This window comes from Odontesthes bonariensis, chromosome 6 (assembly GCF_027942865.1).
Source record: "Odontesthes bonariensis isolate fOdoBon6 chromosome 6, fOdoBon6.hap1, whole genome shotgun sequence".
Lineage (NCBI taxonomy): Eukaryota > Metazoa > Chordata > Actinopteri > Atheriniformes > Atherinopsidae > Odontesthes > Odontesthes bonariensis.
This window is the reverse complement of record NC_134511.1, coordinates 79,084-102,410: the sequence shown is the minus strand read 5'-3', so window position 1 is coordinate 102,410 and position 23,327 is coordinate 79,084. Positions and strand designations below refer to the sequence as shown.

General features: G+C 43.9%; 1 protein-coding gene across 2 annotated transcripts in view; it reads left to right on the top strand.

Annotated features, from left to right (window-relative positions):
- The window catches only part of LOC142381754 (formin-binding protein 1-like), a 51,363-nt gene that overhangs the window by 23,229 nt on the left and 4,807 nt on the right, over positions 1 to 23,327 (top strand). For both annotated transcript variants that reach the window (XM_075466953.1, XM_075466952.1), the window contains exons 14-17: positions 10,086 to 10,218; positions 10,349 to 10,488; positions 14,350 to 14,486; positions 18,383 to 18,541. In XM_075466953.1, the coding sequence (XP_075323068.1) occupies positions 10,086 to 10,218; positions 10,349 to 10,488; positions 14,350 to 14,486; positions 18,383 to 18,541 (569 nt within the window). The remainder of the gene's footprint in view (positions 1 to 10,085; positions 10,219 to 10,348; positions 10,489 to 14,349; positions 14,487 to 18,382; positions 18,542 to 23,327) is intronic.

Sequence of the window (23,327 nt, the reverse complement as noted above, 5' to 3'; positions counted from 1 at the left end):
AGTTTCCCATCCCTGGTGTGTTTTAAAGTTTCCCCTCCCTGGTGTGTTTTAAAGTTTCCCCTCCCTGGTGTGTTTTAAAGTTTCCCCTCCCTGGTGTGTTTTAAAGTTTCCCCTCCCTGGTGTGTTTTAAAGTTTCCCCTCCCTGGTGTGTTTTAAAGTTTCCCATCCCTGGTGTGTTTTAAAGTTTCCCATCCCTGGTGTGTTTTAAAGTTTCCCATCCCTGGTGTGTTTTAAAGTTTCCCATCCCTGGTGTGTTTTAAAGTTTCCCATCCCTGGTGTGTTTTAAAGTTTCCCATCCCTGGTGTGTTTTAAAGTTTCCCATCCCTGTTGTGTTTTAAAGTTTCCCATCCCTGGTGTGTTTTAAAGTTTCCCCTCCCTGTTGTGTTTTAAAGTTTCCCCTCCCTGGTGTGTTTTAAAGTTTCCCCTCCCTGTTGTGTTTTAAAGTTTCCATCCCTGTTGTGTTTTAAAGTTTCCCATCCCTGTTGTGTTTTAAAGTTTCCCCTCCCTGGTGTGTTTTAAAGTTTCCCATCCCTGGTGTGTTTTAAAGTTTCCATCCCTGGTGTGTTTTAAAGTTTCCCCTCCCTGTTGTGTTTTAAAGTTTCCCCTCCCTGTTGTGTTTTAAAGTTTCCCCTCCCTGTTGTGTTTTAAAGTTTCCCCTCCCTGTTGTGTTTTAAAGTTTCCCCTCCCTGTTGTGTTTTAAAGTTTCCATCCCTGGTGTGTTTTAAAGTTTCCCCTCCCTGTTGTGTTTTAAAGTTTCCCCTCCCTGTTGTGTTTTAAAGTTTCCCCTCCCTGGTGTGTTTAAAAGTTTCCCCTCCCTGTTGTGTTTTAAAGTTTCCCCTCCCTGTTGTGTTTTAAAGTTTCCCCTCCCTGTTGTGTTTTAAAGTTTCCATCCCTGGTGTGTTTAAAAGTTTCCCCTCCCTGGTGTGTTTAAAATTTTCCCCTCCCTGTTGTGTTTAAAAGTTTCCCCTCCCTGGTGTGTTTTAAAGTTTCCCCTCCCTGGTGTGTTTTAAAGTTTCCCCTCCCTGGTGTGTTTTATAGTTTCCCATCCTTGTTGTGTTTTAAAGTTTCCCCTCCCTGGTGTGTTTTAAAGTTTCCATCCCTGTTGTGTTTTAAAGTTTCCCCTCCCTGGTGTGTTTTAAAGTTTCCCCTCCCAGGTGTGTTTTAAAGTTTCCATCCCTGTTGTGTTTTAAAGTTTCCCCTCCCTGGTGTGTTTTAAAGTTTCCATCCCTGTTGTGTTTTAAAGTTTCCCCTCCCTGGTGTGTTTTAAAGTTTCCCCTCCCTGGTGTGTTTTAAAGTTTCCATCCCTGTTGTGTTTTAAAGTTTCCCCTCCCTGGTGTGTTTTAAAGTTTCCCCTCCCTGGTGTGTTTTAAAGTTTCCCCTCCCTGGTGTGTTTTAAAGTTTCCCATCCCTGGTGTGTTTTAAAGTTTCCCCTCCCTGTTGTGTTTTAAAGTTTCCCATCCCTGTTGTGTTTTAAAGTTTCCCATCCCTGGTGTGTTTTAAAGTTTCCCCTCCCTGGTGTGTTTAAAAGTTTCCCCTCCCTGGTGTGTTTTAAAGTTTCCCATCCCTGTTGTGTTTTAAAGTTTCCCATCCCTGGTGTGTTTTAAAGTTTCCCCTCCCTGGTGTGTTTTAAAGTTTCCATCCCTGTTGTGTTTTAAAGTTTCCCATCCCTGGTGTGTTTTAAAGTTTCCCATCCCTGGTGTGTTTTAAAGTTTCCCCTCCCTGGTGTGTTTTAAAGTTTCCCATCCCTGGTGTGTTTTAAAGTTTCCCATCCCTGGTGTGTTTTAAAGTTTCCCATCCCTGTTGTGTTTTAAAGTTTCCATCCCTGGTGTGTTTTAAAGTTTCCCCTCCCTGGTGTGTTTTAAAGTTTCCCCTCCCTGGTGTGTTTTAAAGTTTCCCATCCCTGGTGTGTTTTAAAGTTTCCCCTCCCTGGTGTGTTTTAAAGTTTCCCATCCCTGGTGTGTTTTAAAGTTTCCCCTCCCTGGTGTGTTTTAAAGTTTCCCCTCCCTGGTGTGTTTTAAAGTTTCCCATCCCTGGTGTGTTTTAAAGTTTCCCATCCCTGGTGTGTTTTAAAGTTTCCCCTCCCTGGTGTGTTTTAAAGTTTCCCATCCCTGGTGTGTTTTAAAGTTTCCCATCCCTGGTGTGTTTTAAAGTTTCCCCTCCCTGGTGTGTTTTAAAGTTTCCCCTCCCTGTTGTGTTTAAAAGTTTCCCATCCCTGTTGTGTTTTAAAGTTTCCATCCCTGGTGTGTTTTAAAGTTTCCCATCCCTGGTGTGTTTTAAAGTTTCCCCTCCCTGGTGTGTTTTAAAGTTTCCCCTCCCTGTTGTGTTTAAAAGTTTCCCATCCCTGTTGTGTTTTAAAGTTTCCATCCCTGGTGTGTTTTAAAGTTTCCCATCCCTGGTGTGTTTTAAAGTTTCCCCTCCCTGGTGTGTTTAAAAGTTTCCCCTCCCTGGTGTGTTTTAAAGTTTCCCATCCCTGGTGTGTTTTAAAGTTTCCCATCCCTGTTGTGTTTTAAAGTTTCCTCTCCCTGGTGTGTTTTAAAGTTTCCATCCCTGTTGTGTTTTAAAGTTTCCCATCCCTGGTGTGTTTTAAAGTTTCCATCCCTGTTGTGTTTTAAAGTTTCCCATCCCTGGTGTGTTTTAAAGTTTCCATCCCTGTTGTGTTTTAAAGTTTCCATCCCTGTTGTGTTTTAAAGTTTCCCATCCCTGGTGTGTTTTAAAGTTTCCCCTCCCTGGTGTGTTTTAAAGTTTCCATCCCTGTTGTGTTTTAAAGTTTCCCATCCCTGGTGTGTTTTAAAGTTTCCATCCCTGTTGTGTTTTAAAGTTTCCATCCCTGTTGTGTTTTAAAGTTTCCCATCCCTGGTGTGTTTTAAAGTTTCCCATCCCTGGTGTGTTTTAAAGTTTCCCCTCCCTGTTGTGTTTTAAAGTTTCCATCCCTGGTGTGTTTTAAAGTTTCCCCTCCCTGGTGTGTTTTAAAGTTTCCCCTCCCTGGTGTGTTTTAAAGTTTCCCATCCCTGGTGTGTTTTAAAGTTTCCCCTCCCTGGTGTGTTTTAAAGTTTCCCCTCCCTGGTGTGTTTTAAAGTTTCCCATCCCTGGTGTGTTTTAAAGTTTCCCATCCCTGGTGTGTTTTAAAGTTTCCCCTCCCTGGTGTGTTTTAAAGTTTCCCCTCCCTGTTGTGTTTTAAAGTTTCCCATCCCTGGTGTGTTTTAAAGTTTCCCATCCCTGTTGTGTTTTAAAGTTTCCCATCCCTGTTGTGTTTTAAAGTTTCCCATCCCTGTTGTGTTTTAAAGTTTCCCCTCCCTGTTGTGTTTTAAAGTTTCCATCCCTGGTGTGTTTTAAAGTTTCCATCCCTGGTGTGTTTAAAAGTTTCCCCTCCCTGTTGTGTTTTAAAGTTTCCCCTCCCTGGTGTGTTTTAAAGTTTCCCCTCCCTGGTGTGTTTAAAAGTTTCCCCTCCCTGTTGTGTTTTAAAGTTTCCCCTCCCTGGTGTGTTTTAAAGTTTCCCCTCCCTGGTGTGTTTTAAAGTTTCCCATCCCTGGTGTGTTTTAAAGTTTCCCCTCCCTGGTGTGTTTTAAAGTTTCCCATCCTTGTTGTGTTTTAAAGTTTCCCATCCCTGTTGTGTTTTAAAGTTTCCCCTCCCTGGTGTGTTTTAAAGTTTCCCCTCCCTGGTGTGTTTTAAAGTTTCCCATCCCTGGTGTGTTTTAAAGTTTCCCCTCCCTGTTGTGTTTTAAAGTTTCCCATCCCTGTTGTGTTTTAAAGTTTCCCATCCCTGTTGTGTTTTAAAGTTTCCCATCCCTGGTGTGTTTTAAAGTTTCCCCTCCCTGGTGTGTTTTAAAGTTTCCCATCCCTGGTGTGTTTTAAAGTTTCCCCTCCCTGGTGTGTTTAAAAGTTTCCCCTCCCTGTTGTGTTTTAAAGTTTCCCATCCCTGGTGTGTTTAAAAGTTTCCCCTCCCTGTTGTGTTTTAAAGTTTCCCCTCCCTGGTGTGTTTTAAAGTTTCCCCTCCCTGGTGTGTTTTAAAGTTTCCCATCCCTGTTGTGTTTAAAAGTTTCCCATCCCTGGTGTGTTTTAAAGTTTCCCATCCCTGTTGTGTTTTAAAGTTTCCCCTCCCTGGTGTGTTTAAAAGTTTCCCCTCCCTGTTGTGTTTTAAAGTTTCCCATCCCTGTTGTGTTTTAAAGTTTCCCCTCCCTGTTGTGTTTTAAAGTTTCCATCCCTGTTGTGTTTTAAAGTTTCCATCCCTGGTGTGTTTTAAAGTTTCCCATCCCTGGTTTGTTTAAAAGTTTCCATCCCTGTTGTGTTTTAAAGTTTCCCATCCCTGGTGTGTTTTAAAGTTTCCCCTCCCTGTTGTGTTTTAAAGTTTCCCCTCCCTGGTGTGTTTTAAAGTTTCCCCTCCCTGTTGTGTTTTAAAGTTTCCCCTCCCTGTTGTGTTTTAAAGTTTCCCCTCCCTGTTGTGTTTTAAAGTTTCCCCTCCCTGTTGTGTTTAAAAGTTTCCCCTCCCTGTTGTGTTTTAAAGTTTCCCCTCCCTGGTGTGTTTTAAAGTTTCCCCTCCCTGGTGTGTTTTAAAGTTTCCATCCCTGGTGTGTTTTAAAGTTTCCCCTCCCTGTTGTGTTTTAAAGTTTCCATCCCTGGTGTGTTTAAAAGTTTCCCCTCCCTGTTGTGTTTTAAAGTTTCCCCTCCCTGGTGTGTTTTAAAGTTTCCCCTCCCTGGTGTGTTTTAAAGTTTCCATCCCTGGTGTGTTTTAAAGTTTCCCCTCCCTGTTGTGTTTTAAAGTTTCCATCCCTGTTGTGTTTAAAAGTTTCCCCTCCCTGTTGTGTTTTAAAGTTTCCCCTCCCTGGTGTGTTTTAAAGTTTCCCCTCCCTGTTGTGTTTTAAAGTTTCCCCTCCCTGGTGTGTTTTAAAGTTTCCCATCCCTGTTGTGTTTTAAAGTTTCCATCCCTGTTGTGTTTTAAAGTTTCCATCCCTGTTGTGTTTTAAAGTTTCCATCCCTGGTGTGTTTTAAAGTTTCCCATCCCTGGTGTGTTTTAAAGTTTCCCCTCCCTGGTGTGTTTTAAAGTTTCCATCCCTGGTGTGTTTTAAAGTTTCCCCTCCCTGGTGTGTTTTAAAGTTTCCCCTCCCTGTTGTGTTTTAAAGTTTCCCCTCCCTGGTGTGTTTTAAAGTTTCCCCTCCCTGGTGTGTTTTAAAGTTTCCCCTCCCTGTTGTGTTTTAAAGTTTCCCCTCCCTGGTGTGTTTTAAAGTTTCCATCCCTGGTGTGTTTTAAAGTTTCCCCTCCCTGGTGTGTTTTAAAGTTTCCCCTCCCTGGTGTGTTTTAAAGTTTCCCCTCCCTGGTGTGTTTTAAAGTTTCCCCTCCCTGTTGTGTTTTAAAGTTTCCCCTCCCTGTTGTGTTTTAAAGTTTCCATCCCTGGTGTGTTTAAAAGTTTCCCCTCCCTGTTGTGTTTTAAAGTTTCCCCTCCCTGGTGTGTTTTAAAGTTTCCCCTCCCTGGTGTGTTTTAAAGTTTCCATCCCTGGTGTGTTTTAAAGTTTCCCCTCCCTGTTGTGTTTTAAAGTTTCCATCCCTGTTGTGTTTAAAAGTTTCCCCTCCCTGTTGTGTTTTAAAGTTTCCCCTCCCTGGTGTGTTTTAAAGTTTCCCCTCCCTGTTGTGTTTTAAAGTTTCCCCTCCCTGGTGTGTTTTAAAGTTTCCCATCCCTGTTGTGTTTTAAAGTTTCCATCCCTGTTGTGTTTTAAAGTTTCCATCCCTGTTGTGTTTTAAAGTTTCCATCCCTGGTGTGTTTTAAAGTTTCCCATCCCTGGTGTGTTTTAAAGTTTCCCCTCCCTGGTGTGTTTTAAAGTTTCCATCCCTGGTGTGTTTTAAAGTTTCCCCTCCCTGGTGTGTTTTAAAGTTTCCCCTCCCTGTTGTGTTTTAAAGTTTCCCCTCCCTGGTGTGTTTTAAAGTTTCCCCTCCCTGGTGTGTTTTAAAGTTTCCCCTCCCTGTTGTGTTTTAAAGTTTCCCCTCCCTGGTGTGTTTTAAAGTTTCCATCCCTGGTGTGTTTTAAAGTTTCCCCTCCCTGGTGTGTTTTAAAGTTTCCCCTCCCTGGTGTGTTTTAAAGTTTCCCCTCCCTGGTGTGTTTTAAAGTTTCCCCTCCCTGTTGTGTTTTAAAGTTTCCCCTCCCTGGTGTGTTTTAAAGTTTCCATCCCTGGTGTGTTTTAAAGTTTCCCCTCCCTGGTGTGTTTTAAAGTTTCCCCTCCCTGTTGTGTTTTAAAGTTTCCCCTCCCTGTTGTGTTTTAAAGTTTCCCCTCCCTGGTGTGTTTTAAAGTTTCCATCCCTGGTGTGTTTTAAAGTTTCCCCTCCCTGGTGTGTTTTAAAGTTTCCCCTCCCTGGTGTGTTTTAAAGTTTCCATCCCTGGTGTGTTTTAAAGTTTCCCCTCCCTGGTGTGTTTTAAAGTTTCCCCTCCCTGGTGTGTTTTAAAGTTTCCATCCCTGGTGTGTTTTAAAGTTTCCATCCCTGGTGTGTTTTAAAGTTTCCATCCCTGTTGTGTTTTAAAGTTTCCCCTCCCTGGTGTGTTTTAAAGTTTCCCATCCCTGTTGTGTTTTAAAGTTTCCATCCCTGGTGTGTTTTAAAGTTTCCCCTCCCTGGTGTGTTTTAAAGTTTCCATCCCTGGTGTGTTTTAAAGTTTCCATCCCTGGTGTGTTTTAAAGTTTCCATCCCTGGTGTGTTTTAAAGTTTCCATCCCTGTTGTGTTTTAAAGTTTCCCCTCCCTGGTGTGTTTTAAAGTTTCCCCTCCCTGGTGTGTTTTAAAGTTTCCCCTCCCTGGTGTGTTTTAAAGTTTCCCATCCCTGTTGTGTTTTAAAGTTTCCCATCCCTGGTGTGTTTTAAAGTTTCCATCCCTGTTGTGTTTTAAAGTTTCCCCTCCCTGGTGTGTTTTAAAGTTTCCCATCCCTGTTGTGTTTTAAAGTTTCCCATCCCTGGTGTGTTTTAAAGTTTCCCCTCCCTGGTGTGTTTTAAAGTTTCCCCTCCCTGGTGTGTTTTAAAGTTTCCCATCCCTGGTGTGTTTTAAAGTTTCCCCTCCCTGGTGTGTTTTAAAGTTTCCCCTCCCTGGTGTGTTTTAAAGTTTCCCATCCCTGTTGTGTTTTAAAGTTTCCCATCCCTGGTGTGTTTTAAAGTTTCCATCCCTGTTGTGTTTTAAAGTTTCCCCTCCCTGGTGTGTTTTAAAGTTTCCCATCCCTGTTGTGTTTTAAAGTTTCCCATCCCTGGTGTGTTTTAAAGTTTCCCCTCCCTGGTGTGTTTTAAAGTTTCCCCTCCCTGGTGTGTTTTAAAGTTTCCCATCCCTGGTGTGTTTTAAAGTTTCCATCCCTGGTGTGTTTTAAAGTTTCCATCCCTGTTGTGTTTTAAAGTTTCCCCTCCCTGGTGTGTTTTAAAGTTTCCCATCCCTGTTGTGTTTTAAAGTTTCCATCCCTGGTGTGTTTTAAAGTTTCCATCCCTGTTGTGTTTTAAAGTTTCCCATCCCTGGTGTGTTTTAAAGTTTCCCATCCCTGGTGTGTTTTAAAGTTTCCATCCCTGGTGTGTTTTAAAGTTTCCATCCCTGTTGTGTTTTAAAGTTTCCCCTCCCTGGTGTGTTTTAAAGTTTCCCATCCCTGGTGTGTTTTAAAGTTTCCCATCCCTGTTGTGTTTTAAAGTTTCCATCCCTGGTGTGTTTTAAAGTTTCCCCTCCCTGTTGTGTTTTAAAGTTTCCCCTCCCTGTTGTGTTTTAAAGTTTCCATCCCTGTTGTGTTTTAAAGTTTCCCCTCCCTGGTGTGTTTTAAAGTTTCCCATCCCTGGTGTGTTTTAAAGTTTCCCATCCCTGTTGTGTTTTAAAGTTTCCATCCCTGGTGTGTTTTAAAGTTTCCCCTCCCTGGTGTGTTTTAAAGTTTCCCCTCCCTGGTGTGTTTTAAAGTTTCCCCTCCCTGGTGTGTTTTAAAGTTTCCCCTCCCTGGTGTGTTTTAAAGTTTCCCCTCCCTGGTGTGTTTTAAAGTTTCCCCTCCCTGGTGTGTTTTAAAGTTTCCCCTCCCTGGTGTGTTTTAAAGTTTCCCCTCCCTGGTGTGTTTTAAAGTTTCCATCCCTGGTGTGTTTTAAAGTTTCCCCTCCCTGGTGTGTTTTAAAGTTTCCCCTCCCTGGTGTGTTTTAAAGTTTCCCATCCCTGGTGTGTTTTAAAGTTTCCCCTCCCTGGTGTGTTTTAAAGTTTCCCCTCCCTGGTGTGTTTTAAAGTTTCCATCCCTGTTGTGTTTTAAAGTTTCCCCTCCCTGGTGTGTTTTAAAGTTTCCCCTCCCTGGTGTGTTTTAAAGTTTCCATCCCTGGTGTGTTTTAAAGTTTCCCCTCCCTGTTGTGTTTTAAAGTTTCCATCCCTGGTGTGTTTTAAAGTTTCCCATCCCTGTTGTGTTTTAAAGTTTCCCCTCCCTGGTGTGTTTTAAAGTTTCCCCTCCCTGGTGTGTTTTAAAGTTTCCCATCCCTGTTGTGTTTTAAAGTTTCCCCTCCCTGGTGTGTTTTAAAGTTTCCCCTCCCTGGTGTGTTTTAAAGTTTCCCATCCCTGTTGTGTTTTAAAGTTTCCCCTCCCTGGTGTGTTTTAAAGTTTCCATCCCTGTTGTGTTTTAAAGTTTCCATCCCTGTTGTGTTTTAAAGTTTCCCCTCCCTGGTGTGTTTTAAAGTTTCCATCCCTGTTGTGTTTTAAAGTTTCCCATCCCTGTTGTGTTTTAAAGTTTCCCCTCCCTGTTGTGTTTTAAAGTTTCCCATCCCTGTTGTGTTTTAAAGTTTCCCCTCCCTGGTGTGTTTTAAAGTTTCCCCTCCCTGGTGTGTTTTAAAGTTTCCCATCCCTGTTGTGTTTTAAAGTTTCCCCTCCCTGGTGTGTTTTAAAGTTTCCCCTCCCTGGTGTGTTTTAAAGTTTCCCATCCCTGTTGTGTTTTAAAGTTTCCGTCCCTGTTGTGTTTTAAAGTTTCCCATCCCTGGTGTGTTTTAAAGTTTCCCATCCCTGGTGTGTTTTAAAGTTTCCCTCCCTGGTGTGTTTTAAAGTTTCCCATCCCTGTTGTGTTTTAAAGTTTCCCATCCCTGGTGTGTTTTAAAGTTTCCCTCCCTGGTGTGTTTTAAAGTTTCCCTCCCTGGTGTGTTTTAAAGTTTCCCTCCCTGGTGTGTTTTAAAGTTTCCCATCCCTGTTGTGTTTTAAAGTTTCCCCTCCCTGGTGTGTTTTAAAGTTTCCCATCCCTGTTGTGTTTTAAAGTTTCCCATCCCTGTTGTGTTTTAAAGTTTCCCCTCCCTGTTGTGTTTTAAAGTTTCCCCTCCCTGGTGTGTTTTAAAGTTTCCCATCCCTGGTGTGTTTTAAAGTTTCCCCTCCCTGGTGTGTTTTAAAGTTTCCCATCCCTGGTGTGTTTTAAAGTTTCCCATCCCTGGTGTGTTTTAAAGTTTCCCCTCCCTGTTGTGTTTTAAAGTTTCCCCTCCCTGGTGTGCTTTAAAGTTTCCCCTCCCTGGTGTGTTTTAAAGTTTCCCCTCCCTGTTGTGTTTTAAAGTTTCCCCTCCCTGGTGTGTTTTAAAGTTTCCATCCCTGTTGTGTTTTAAAGTTTCCCCTCCCTGTTGTGTTTTAAAGTTTCCCCTCCCTGTTGTGTTTTAAAGTTTCCCCTCCCTGGTGTGTTTTAAAGTTTCCCATCCCTGGTGTGTTTTAAAGTTTCCCCTCCCTGGTGTGTTTTAAAGTTTCCCCTCCCTGTTGTGTTTTAAAGTTTCCCCTCCCTGGTGTGTTTTAAAGTTTCCATCCCTGTTGTGTTTTAAAGTTTCCCATCCCTGGTGTGTTTTAAAGTTTCCCTCCCTGTTGTGTTTTAAAGTTTCCCGTCCCTGGTGTGTTTTAAAGTTTCCCTCCCTGGTGTGTTTTAAAGTTTCCCCTCCCTGTTGTGTTTTAAAGTTTCCCCTCCCTGGTGTGTTTTAAAGTTTCCCATCCCTGGTGTGTTTTAAAGTTTCCCATCCCTGGTGTGTTTTAAAGTTTCCCATCCCTGGTGTGTTTTAAAGTTTCCCCTCCCTGGTGTGTTTTAAAGTTTCCCCTCCCTGTTGTGTTTTAAAGTTTCCCCTCCCTGGTGTGTTTTAAAGTTTCCATCCCTGTTGTGTCTCAGAGATGCTCTGCTGAAGATGAGGGAGGTTTATGAACGAAGTCCTCAGATGGGCGACGCCGGCAGTTTGGAGCCTCGACTGGAGGAAGTGAAGCAGAACCTGCAGAGACTGGAGGAGGAGCTGAGGAGGAACCAGGTGTGTTTACAGATGTTTACAGATGTTTACAGCCTATAGCCCCCATGGAGAACCCTTGTGTTATTTTCAGCCTGTTACTGGGTGCGTTTCTGTGTATCTGTGCCACTGAGAGCTGTTTGTGCTGCTGCAGGTGTGGCTGTCGGAGGTGGACAGCCGGCTGTCTGATCACAGCAGCAGGAGGCAGAGCGGAGGGCTGAACTCTCAGGCCACAACACCCGGCAGCAGCAGCCTGAAAAAGGTCGACAACCGCAGTCCAGCCAGCAGAGAGAGGTACTGACATGTACTCTGAGGTACTGACGTGTACTCTGAGGTACTGACGTGTACTCTGAGGTACTGACGTGTACTCTGAGGTACTGACGTGTACTCTGAGGTACTGACATGTACTCTGAGGTACTGACGTGTACTCTGAGGTACTCTGAGGTACTGATGTGTACTCTGAGGTACTGACGTGTACTCTGAGGTACTGACGTGTACTCTGAGGTACTGACGTGTACTCTGAGGTCCTGACATGTACTCTGAGGTACTGACGTGTACTCTGAGGTACTGACATGTACTCTGAGGTACTGACGTGTACTCTGAGGTACTGACATGTACTCTGAGGTACTCTGAGGTACTGACGTGTACTCTGAGGTACTCTGAGGTACTGATGTGTACTCTGAGGTACTGACGTGTACTCTGAGGTACTGACATGTACTCTGAGGTACTGACATGTACTCTGAGGTACTCTGAGGTACTGACGTGTACTCTGAGGTACTGACGTGTACTCTGAGGTACTGACGTGTACTCTGAGGTACTCTGAGGTACTGACGTGTACTCTGAGGTACTGACGTGTACTCTGAGGTACTGACATTTACTCTGAGGTACTGACGTGTACTCTGAGGTACTGACGTGTACTCTGAGGTACTCTGAGGTACTGACGTGTACTCTGAGGTACTGACATGTACTCTGAGGTACTGACATGTACTCTGAGGTACTGACGTGTACTCTGAGGTACTCTGAGGTACTGACGTGTACTCTGAGGTACTGACATTTACTCTGAGGTACTGACATTTACTCTGAGGTACTGACATGTACTCTGAGGTACTGACATGTACTCTGAGGTACTGACGTGAACTCTGAGGTACTGACGTGAACTCTGAGGTACTGACGTGTACTCTGAGGTACTGACGTGTACTCTGAGGTACTGACATGTACTCTGAGGTACTGACATGTACTCTGAGGTACTGACGTGTACTCTGAGGTACTGACATGTACTCTGAGGTACTGACATTTACTCTGAGGTACTGACATGTACTCTGAGGTACTGACATGTACTCTGAGGTACTGACGTGTACTCTGAGGTACTGACGTGTACTCTGAGGTACTGACGTGAACTCTGAGGTACTGACGTGTACTCTGAGGTACTGACGTGTACTCTGAGGTACTGACGTGTACTCTGAGGTACTGACGTGAACTCTGAGGTACTGACGTGTACTCTGAGGTACTGACGTGTACTCTGAGGTACTGACGTGTACTCTGAGGTACTGACGTGTACTCTGAGGTACTGACGTGTACTCTGAGATACTGACGTGTACCAGTGTTAATTTTGTCAACTAGGACGATGACGAAAATATTTCGTTAACGCCCCTTTTACCCGTTACTATGACGAGACGATGACGCACAAAAATGCTTCCAGAAAATAAAAATATGACCAGAATAAAAAATGATTTTCGTTAACGAGACTAAGACAAGACGAAATTTACAAGCCATGGACGAATGGACATTAACAAATTTAATTGTTTATAATTAATTTGTAATTTGTAATTGTTAATATAAGTGTTTCTTGATGTAGAAAAGGCTCCAAAGTTGTGTTGGTCAGTTCAGAGCGGACCGGCCCCCTGCTGGTCATGTAGCGTAACTGTCGGTGCTCGGTTAGAACAGGTGTGTGCCCTGAGTCGACAGAGTGAAGATCGAGCTGTTGATTAATGTCCCGGCAAGTGGTGTGTGCGTAAATGAAACGTGAGTATGGCTGTATATATTGTTCATGTAATGTATTCAGGTTGCTGCAGCCGTAGCTTCTGTTGCTTTGATGTGTAACTCGCCATGTGCATGCTAGTTGTAGCATTTAGCTCACCTGCCGGTACTATATGGTTTGTTGGAGCTGGAGCCATTTCGTTTACAACAAGGACAACAAAACAACCTGCATGATAATGATTGATCATGCCGCCGTGTGTAGAGAAGTTCTATTATGTACAGTCAGTGTTGACTAAAATGACTAAAATTTGACTAAGACTAAAATTGATTTTCGTCATTATGACTAAGACTAAGACTAAATTAAAAAAAGCTGACGAAATTAACACTGACGTGTACTCTGAGGTACTGACATGTACTCTGAGGTACTGACATGTACTCTGAGGTACTCTGAGGTACTGACATGTACTCAGAGGTACTGACATGTACTCTGAGGTACTCTGAGGTACTGACATGTACTCAGAGGTACTCTGAGGTACTGACATGTACTCTGAGGTACTGACATGTACTCAGAGGTACTCTGAGGTACTGACATGTACTCTGAGGTACTCTGAGGTACTGACATGTACTCTGAGGTACTGACATGTACTCTGAGGTACTGACATGTACTCTGAGGTACTCTGAGGTACTGACATGTACTCTGAGGTACTGACATGTACTCTGAGGTACTCTGAGGTACTGACATGTACTCAGAGGTACTCTGAGGTACTGACATGTACTCTGAGGTACTCTGAGGTACTGACATGTACTCTGAGGTACTGACATGTACTCTGAGGTACTCTGAGGTACTGACATGTACTCAGAGGTACTCTGAGGTACTGACGTGTACTCTGAGGTACTGACATGTACTCTGAGGTACTGACATGTACTCTGAGGTACTGACGTGTACTCTGAGGTACTGACATGTACTCTGAGGTACTGACATGTACTCTGAGGTACTGACATGTACTCTGAGGTACTCTGAGGTAGTGACATGTACTCTGAGGTACTGACATGTACTCTGAGGTACTGAGGTGTGCTCTGAGGGACTGACGTGTACTCTGAGGTACTGACGTGTACTCTGAGGTACTGACGTGTACTCTGAGGTACTGACATGTACTCTGAGGTACTGACGTGAACTCTGAGGTACTCTGAGGTACTGACATGTACTCTGAGGTACTGACGTGTACTCTGAGGTACTGACATGTACTCTGAGGTACTGACATGTACTCTGAGGTACTCTGAGGTACTGACATGTACTCAGAGGTACTCTGAGGTACTCTGAGATACTCTGAGGTACTGACATGTACTCTGAGGTACTGACGTGTACTCTGAGGTACTGACGTGTACTCTGAGGTACTGAGGTGTGCTCTGAGGTACTGACATGTACTCTGAGGTACTGACGTGTACTGTGAGGTACTGACATGTACTCTGAGGTACTGACGTGTACTCTGAGGTACTGACATGTACTCTGAGGTACTGATGTGTACTGTGAGGTACTGACATGTACTCTGAGGTACTGACGTGTACTCTGAGGTACTGACATGTACTCTGAGGTACTGACATGTACTCAGAGGTACTCAGAGGTACTGACGTGTACTCTGAGGTACTGACATGTACTCAGAGGTACTCAGAGGTACTGACGTGTACTCTGAGGTACTGACATGTACTCTGAGGTACTGACATGTACTCAGAGGTACTCAGAGGTACTGACGTGTACTCTGAGGTACTGACATGTACTCTGAGGTACTCTGAGGTAGTGACATGTACTCTGAGGTACTGACGTGTACTCTGAGGTACTGACATGTACTCAGAGGTACTCAGAGGTACTGACATGTACTCAGAGGTACTCTGAGGTACTGACATGTACTCTGAGGTACTGACGTGTACTCTGAGGTACTCTGAGGTACTGACATGTACTCTGAGGTACTGACGTGTACTCTGAGGTACTCTGAGGTACTGACATGTACTCTGAGGTACTGACATGTACTCTGAGGTACTGAGGTACTGACATGTACTCTGAGGTACTGACATGCCTGAGTGAGGCTTGTTGTCAGTACTCTGAGTCACATCATGTGTTGCTGTATTTCTTCTGTTTTAGTTGATGCTCAAAGACTTAAATTCCCGCCTGTGTCTCCTCAGTCCTGACGGCAGTTACACCGAAGACCACAGCACAGAGCTTCACTTTAAGTCCCGAAGCTCTGAATTCGATGACGACTTTGAAGACGAAGAGCCATTACCGAGTATTGGCACCTGTAAATCTCTTTACCCTTTCCAAGGTACTCGGTTTGATTCTCTGCAGTCTGTAGTGTTTGGGAGATTTTAGTTGAAGGTATTTAATGTACATAGAACAAAATGCCTTTTATCACTAAGGTGAACACAGCATCCAGGCAACAGCTGGCTAACATCTGCAGCAGTTAGTTCATCTAGTTATATTCACCTTTATACAGGGTTAAGGGTATAAAATGCCAGGGCACTCAAAATGAATAAACTCAACAGTTCCACTGGATTAAGCACTTGTAGAAAGACGCTACAGTTTTTAACCAACAGGTTGCTTGGCTCACCAGAAGAGACCATTAATAAAACTTGGGAAAGAAAAGTGGCCAAGTCCTGAACTGACAAATCAGCCCTAACTCTTTAGGATGAGTCGGCTGCCACGTTCAGCTCATATAAAAGTCAGAAAATATAGAATATAGAATACTTCCCTTCCTTTCATGGATCAGCACACCACACCATAGATGTGCAACTCTGTAAACCTTGACTCAGGTGGTCTCTGGGAATAAAAAGGCAGTATCCATTCATGATGGAGAGAAGTACAAAAGTCCCTCCCCAAAGACACGGGGGCTCCCCTGCAGAAGGTGTTGGAAAAACTAACAAAACAAAGACCAGAATTTGAGTTTGCAACACTTCAAGAAAAAAAACCTTTGAAGTTCCTGGGTTAGTGTTAACCTCGGGTTAGTGTTAAAGGGGAAATGCAACACACCTAGCAGCATTTCCGGTGCGAGAGAACTACAAACATGTCCGCTATCGACGAACATCCAGTCTTCAATACAACTCAATGGGATTTACAAAATGTCAAATAAAACCCGACAGAAGCAACTTTTCGCTACGAAATCTGATATGGATTACCAGTGCACACCAGTAACCACTCCGGTGAGTTGATGATTTTGAAAACGGACGTTTATGTTGCTTTTACGGAGCTTTTAAGACATGCACATGACTTGCCGTTCTGAAGCAGGTTGAGAAGAATCAAAATTAGGGAAATACCGGAGACAGCAGTAAACATCAAAAAAGCGGTGAGGGGGGTTCTAAAACATTGCAGACGACTCAGAAAAGAGGCTTAATGTTGAAAATACAGGAATTCCTCTTTAACCCCAGGTTTGTTGGGTTAGGATTAACCCCAGGTTTGTTAGGGTTAGGGTTAACCACAGGTCTGTTGGGTTAGGATTAACCCCAGGTTAGGGTTAGGATTAACCCCAGGTTTGTTAGGTTAGGGTTAACCCCAGGTTAGGGTTAACCCCAGGTTTGGGTTAACCCCAGGTTTGTTAGGTTAGGGTTAACCCCAGGTTAGGGTTAACCCCAGGTTTGTTGGGTTAGGGTTAACCCCAGGTTAGGGTTAGGATTAACCCCAGGTTTGTTAGGTTAGGGTTAACCCCAGGTTAGGGTTAGGATTAACCCCAGGTTTGTTGGGTTAGTATTAACCCCAGGTTTGGGTTAACCCCAGGTTTGGGTTAGGGATAACCCCAGGTTAGGATTAACCCCAGGTTAGGGTTAGGATTAACCCCAGGTTTGTTAGGTTAGGGTTAACCCCAGGTTAGGGTTAGGATTAACCCCAGGTTTGGGTTAGGGATAACCCCAGGTTAGGATTTACCCCAGGTTAGGATTAACCCCAGGTTTGTTGGGTTAGTATTAACCCCAGGTTTGGGTTAGGGATAACCCCAGGTTAGGATTAACCCCAGGTTAGGATTAACCCCAGGTTTGGGTTAGGGTTAACCCCAGGTTAGGATTAACCCCAGGTTTGTTAGGTTAGGGTTAACCCCAGGTTAGGGATAACCCCAGGTTAGGGATAACCCCAGGTTTGGGTTAACCCCAGGTTAGGGATAACCCCAGGTTTGGGTTAACCCCAGGTTTGGGTTAGGGATAACCCCAGGTTAGGGTTAACCCCAGGTTAGGGTTAGGATTAACCCCAGGTTTGTTAGGTTAGGGTTAACCCCAGGTTAGGGATAACCCCAGGTTAGGGATAACCCCAGGTTAGGGATAACCCCAGGTTTGGGTTAGGGATAACCCCAGGTTAGGGTTAGGGTTAACCCCAGGTTTGGGTTAGGGATAACCCCAGGTTTGGGTTAGGGATAACCCCAGGTTAGGGTTAACCCCAGGTTTGGGTTAGGATTAACCCCAGGTTAGGGTTAGGATTAACCCCAGGTTTGTTAGGTTAGGGTTAACCCCAGGTTAGGGTTAGGGATAACCCCAGGTTAGGGTTAACCCCAGGTTAGGGTTAGGATTAACCCCAGGTTAGGGTTAGGATTAACCCCAGGTTTGTTAGGTTAGGGTTAACCCCAGGTTAGGGTTAGGATTAACCCCAGGTTTGTTGGGTTAGTATTAACCCCAGGTTTGGGTTAGGGATAACCCCAGGTTAGGATTAACCCCAGGTTTGGGTTAGGGTTAACCCCAGGTTAGGATTAACCCCAGGTTTGTTAGGTTAGGGTTAACCCCAGGTTAGGGATAACCCCAGGTTAGGGATAACCCCAGGTTTGGGTTAACCCCAGGTTAGGGATAACCCCAGGTTTGGGTTAACCCCAGGTTTGGGTTAGGGATAACCCCAGGTTAGGGTTAACCCCAGGTTAGGGTTAGGATTAACCCCAGGTTTGTTAGGTTAGGGTTAACCCCAGGTTAGGGATAACCCCAGGTTAGGGATAACCCCAGGTTAGGGATAACCCCAGGTTTGGGTTAGGGATAACCCCAGGTTAGGGTTAGGGTTAACCCCAGGTTTGGGTTAGGGATAACCCCAGGTTTGGGTTAGGGATAAGCCCAGGTTAGGGTTAACCCCAGGTTTGGGTTAGGGATAACCCCAGGTTAGGGATAACCCCAGGTTAGGGATAACCCCAGGTTTGGGTTAACCCCAGGTTTGGGTTAGGGATAACCCCAGGTTAGGGTTAACCCCAGGTTAGGGTTAGGATTAACCCCAGGTTAGGGTTAGGATTAACCCCAGGTTTGGGTTAGGGTTAACCCCAGGTTAGGGTTAACCCCAGGTTTGGGTTAGGGATAACCCCAGGTTAGGGTTAACCCCAGGTTTGGGTTAACCCCAGGTTTGGGTTAGGGATAACCCCAGGTTAGGGATAACCCCAGGTTTGGGTTAGGGATAACCCCAGGTTTGGGTTAGGGATAACCCCAGGTTTGGGTTAACCCCAGGTTAGGGTTAACCCCAGGTTTGGGTTAGGGATAACCCCAGGTTTGGGTTAGGGTTAACCCCAGGTTAGGATTAACCCCAGGTTTGGGTTAGGGATAACCCCAGGTTAGGGATAACCCCAGGTTTGGGTTAACCCCAGGTTTGGGTTAACCCCAGGTTTGGGTTAGGGATAACCCCAGGTTAGGGATAACCCCAGGTTTGGGTTAACCCCAGGTTTGGGTTAGGGATAACCCCAGGTTAGGGATAACCCCAGGTTTGGGTTAACCCCAGGTTTGGGTTAGGGATAACCCCAGGTTTTAGTTAGGGATAACCCCAGGTTAGGGTTAACCCCAGGTTTGGGTTAGGGATAACCCCAGGTTTGGGTTAACCCCAGGTTTGGGTTAGGGATAACCCCAGGTTTGGGTTAGGGTTAACCCCAGGTTTGGGTTAGGGATAACCCCAGGTTAGGGTTAACCCCAGGTTTGGGTTAGGGATAACCCCAGGTTAGGGTTAACCCCAGGTTTGGGTTAGGGATAACCCCAGGTTTGGGATAGGGATAACCCCAGGTTTGGGTTAGGGATAACCCCAGGTTTGGGTTAGGGTTAACCCCAGGTTTGGGTTAGGGTTAACCCCAGGTTTGGGTTAGGGATAACCCCAGGTTTGGGTTAGGGTTAACCCCAGGTTAGGATTAACCCCAGGTTTGTTGGGTTAGGGTTAACCCCAGGTTAGGGTTAGGGATAACCCCAGGTTTGGGTTAGGGTTAACCCCAGGTTTGTTGATCTTCTGCAGGTCAGAATGAAGGCACCCTGTCAATGGTGGAGGGAGAACTACTTTCTGTGGTGGAGGAAGACAAAGGCGATGGCTGGACCAGAGTGCGGAGGAACCTGGAGGAGGAGGGATATGTTCCCACGTCCTACATCAAAGTCTTCCTGGACAGCAGTGCCAAAGGTGCCATGACCTACATATGACCTCTTTGTGACCTGTAAATATGACCTTCATTTGACCCCCGCCCACTGACCTTCTGATGACCTTTGTAAATCATCTGACCTCTGTGACTTTTGACCTTTGAATGTCACCACATTCGTTGCCTGTTAACCCTTTAAGCACCAGATGAAACGTTTGAACAGCCAGAGTTCAACAGGCTGCAGATTAAAAATACTAAAGATAAAGAGATGCTGTAAATGTGAGAAGTTCTGAGTGGGACTCAAAGTTTATGAAGGTGGTCAATTTAACCACCTAATTTTGCATGTGGTGACATCACTGATGACATCACTACATGGCAGCGTCTTGGATTCCACAACTTGTAGTGAACATTGGATTCTGAACACATATCCTCATGTTTTTAACTTTTATTTTTCCCTTTTTGATCATTTTCTGAACTCATGAACACAACTATGAGCAAAGCTGTTCCAACTTCTGATCTTTTTCATGTTTTTCTCTCATTTTATCCACATAAAAAAAAACAGAAAATCAGTGAAACATCTTTAATCAGATCCTGATTCTTCAGTGTTTGAGTGGCCAAGAACTGGTGTTCATCTCTGTTAGCTTCATCTCTGTTAGCTCCATCTCTGTTAGCTTAATCTCTGTTAGCTTCATCTCTGTTAGCTCCATCTCTGTTAGCTTCATCTCTGTTAGTTTCATCTCTGTTAGCTTCATCTCTGTTAGCTTCATCTCTGTTAGCTTCATCTCTGTTAGCTCCATCTCTGTTAGCTTCATCTCTGTTAGCTCCATCTCTGTTAGTTTCATCTCTGTTAGCTTCATCTCTGTTAGTTTCATCTCTGTTAGCTTCATCTCTGTTAGTTTCATCTCTGTTAGCTTCATCTCTGTTAGCTTCATCTCTGTTAGCTTCATCTCTGTTAGGTCCATCTCTGTTAGCTCCATCTCTGTTAGCTCCATCTCTGTTAGCTTCATCTCTGTTAGCTTAATCTCTGTTAGCTCCATCTCTGTTAGCTTCATCTCTGTTAGCTTCATCTCTGTTAGCTCCATCTCTGTTAGCTCCATCTCTGTTAGCTCCATCTCTGTTAGCTTAATCTCTGTTAGCTCCATCTCTGTTAGCTTCATCTCTGTTAGCTTCATCTCTGTTAGCTCCATCTCTGTTGGTTCCATCTCTGTTAGTTTCATCTCTGTTAGCTCCATCTCTGTTAGCTCCATCTCTGTTAGCTTCATCTCTGTTAGCTTCATCTCTGTTAGCTCCATCTCTGTTGGTTCCATCTCTGTTAGCTTCATCTCTGTTAGCTCCATCTCTGTTGGTTCCATCTCTGTTAGCTTCATCTCTGTTAGCTTCATCTCTGTTGGCTCCATCTCTGTTAGCTTCATCTCTGTTAGCTTCATCTCTGTTAGCTTCATCTGTTCTCAGAGTCCAGACATCATCAGTTAGTTAGAGGGACAGCAGCTCAGTGGGCTCAGCATCTCAGCATCTGGCACATCTCTGTCAGATAAAACATGTCTGCCATTTAGTGGTAGTGAGTAGAAATAAGATTTGATGTGTAACGTGGGCCTTTCAGCCTGTTTTATTCAGGATTGGGGCGCTTAAAGGGTTAACATCTGTTTCTCTGCTGCTGTTTGAAACCAGTCACCTCTGTGAGACGCCTGTTAAACTGTTCGACATGATGAGTTCAGGTGCTCCATGATCCCTTCGGAGCCGAAACAATAACACATATGTTACATGTAAATGTTCATCTGATGCCAGGAGCTGTGACTGATCTGCTGTAGTGTGTTAAATATCTGTGAAAGACTGTAAGAATTCAACACATATTTACACCTGGTGGGGAAGCAGCATGTCTTTCCTCAGTCTTCTTCCCTGTCAGGATGTGAGGAAAGACCCAACTGCTCGTCTCCAATAGAAGCTTCTTCATCTCCTTGTTTCCTTTAAACTCAGGACAGCAGAAATAAATCTGCTCTGAGCTTGTTCAAAGTCTGTTAAACGGTATAACTTCCATTCCCATGATGGGTCATTCTTGCTGAAGGTTCAGCAGCATGAACTTAGCATAATTAGCATAAAGACTTAGCATAAAGAGCTTCACAGCATTCCTTAATCCCAGCTTTCTTCGGAAAGGTTAGTAAGACTTACCAGGTGGAAAATGAGGCGGATGTTGGTGATGATCCTGAACGGTCTGTTCCTGCAGCTCTGCACAGAAGGGATCCACAGAGCATCCACTGACCGTAGGGCTGAAACTATGGTCCGTTGGTTCTCTGAGCGACTGCACAGCCCCAGAACCTCCACAGATTATCCCACAGAGGTTTAGTCCACCCTCCACTTCAACATAAGCCTGATTCCTTTTTCAGGCTGAAGCTCTTCAACATCTGCAGAGCTTTGATTTTACTGAACTCTTCTAAATGAATCCAGTTTTTCTTCTTCTTATCATTCCCCTTCAGTGTAAATCAACAGTCCAAATTCTAGATGGGATAGGGTAGGGTTAGGGTTAGGGAATACTTAATCTCCTTTGATAACACACATAACACGTTTCCATGAAAATCTCAGAATTTGCTTCACTCAGACTTTATTGTTCCCCTATCGGACTGGAAGGTCATCTTTGTGATGATGGAGGGGTGGGGGGAGGAGGTAATGAAAGCACCTGTGATGTGTATCTGGTGTTCAGGCTCAAACTGTGATCTCAGAAGCTGTAACTGACCCATACAGGTGTATACTTTGAGTAAAAACCTACAGCAAGCAGATTGAAATGCCATCTGACTCGACTACTACTTAACAAAAACTGCAGAATGGAAGTTTTTTGTCAAAAAGTGTGGCGTCGACATGGAGATGAAGGACCCGAATGCAGATATTAAATAAAACTGGATTAATTCCAAAGAAACTTTAACAAAAAGCACGGCAAAGGCTAAAAACTAAACAAAACATTGAAATAAAAATAACAAAACCAGACTGAAATACTTGCACAAGGACTGACAAAGGAAACCAGGGATCGCTGTGACCAAAACCTGACATGAAACAACACAAGTGATGGTGAGAATCTGACAATGAATGAATCACAGGCGGGAATTTAAATGCAGAGGAGGGGGATTAGTGAATGAAGGCAACACGGGAAAGACACACAATGGTATTCTGTATTAGGTACCGTATTTTCTGGACTATAAGTCGCACCAGTCAAAAAATGCATCACAAAGAGGAAAAAAACAGATATAAGTCGCATTTAATTAGAAATTTATTTCACGGGGCGGTCGGTGGCGTAGTGGGTACAGCAGACGCCCCATGTACAGAGGCTGTAGGCCTCGCTGCAGCTGGCCCCGGTTCGAATCCCGCATCGGACAGCCCTTTGCTGCGTGTTATTCCCCCTCTCTCTGCCCCCTGCTTCCTGTCTCTCTACACTGTGATATATAATAAAGGCATAAAAAGCCCCAAAACATAATTAAAAAAAATTATATATAAATTAATTTATTTCACAAAATCCAAGAACAAGAACAGACATTTAATCTGGAAAGGCAAATTATTCAGCTCCACAATAACAACAGAACAACAGGCTGAATGGGTATGTTAACGTTACACTTTAACAGTTATTCAGCTACACAACAACAGAACAACAGGCTGAATGGGTATGTTAACGTTACACTTTAACAGTTATTCAGCTACACAACAACAGAACAACAGGCTGAATGGGTATGTTAACGTGACACATTAACAGTTATTCAGCTACACAACAACAGAACAACAGGCTGAATGGGTATGTTAACGTGACACATTAACAGTTATTCAGCTACACAACAGCACTTCGGCCCGTGGGGATTGTCAGTTGTCTTTAAGTTTTTAATGTTTCAGTGGTACAGGAGCAGCAGATAGTTGTCACAAGCCCAGAGTGTCCTCTCACAGCTGCAGATAGCAATGTTTACTCCTTGGTTCATGTCAGTCAGTGTGAATTAACATTTAAAAACAACAAAGTATATATATTTTGATATATAAGTCGCACCTGAGTATAAGTCGCAGGACCAGCCAAACTATGAAAAAAGTGAGACTTATAGTCCGGAAAATACGGGAATATCTTATTTATTTATGTAGCAACCGGAAGAAGCCATATGTTGCTTCTACAACTCAGAAACATGGGGTTCATCTCATAATCAACCATGATTTGATTTACCTCCCTCTTTGCACATATTCATGCACATCACATATTGTGTACAATAAAGAGCTCATACCAACTTAGCCTCAGGTAACAATGAAGGCGTGTGTATATCACTATCCGTTCTAGTTCTTGGAGCAGATGTTTTCTGCCTGAGTATTTCACCTGGGATGTCCCGATCAGGTTTTTTTGAGTCCGAGTCATTTGATTTTGAGTATCTGCCGATAACAATTCCCGATCCGATACTTCTACAGTACATTAAGAAAAGTTTGCACAGTTTACAATCACAAGGTTTTTATCATCCACTTTGAAATACCTCCACTCTGGATCGAACACATAATTTGGATCTGATTCTGGATCGAACACATAATTTGGATCTGATCCTGGATCAAACACATAATTTGGATCTGATTCTGGATCGAACACATAATTTAGATCTGATTCTGGATCGAACACATAATTTGGATCTGATTCTGGTTCGAACACATAATTTGGATCTGATCCTGGATCGAACACATAATTTGGATCTGATTCTGGATCGAACACATAATTTGGATCTGATCCTGGATCAAACACATAATTTGGATCTGATTCTGGATCGAACACATAATTTAGATCTGATTCTGGATCGAACACATAATTTGGATCTGATTCTGGTTCGAACA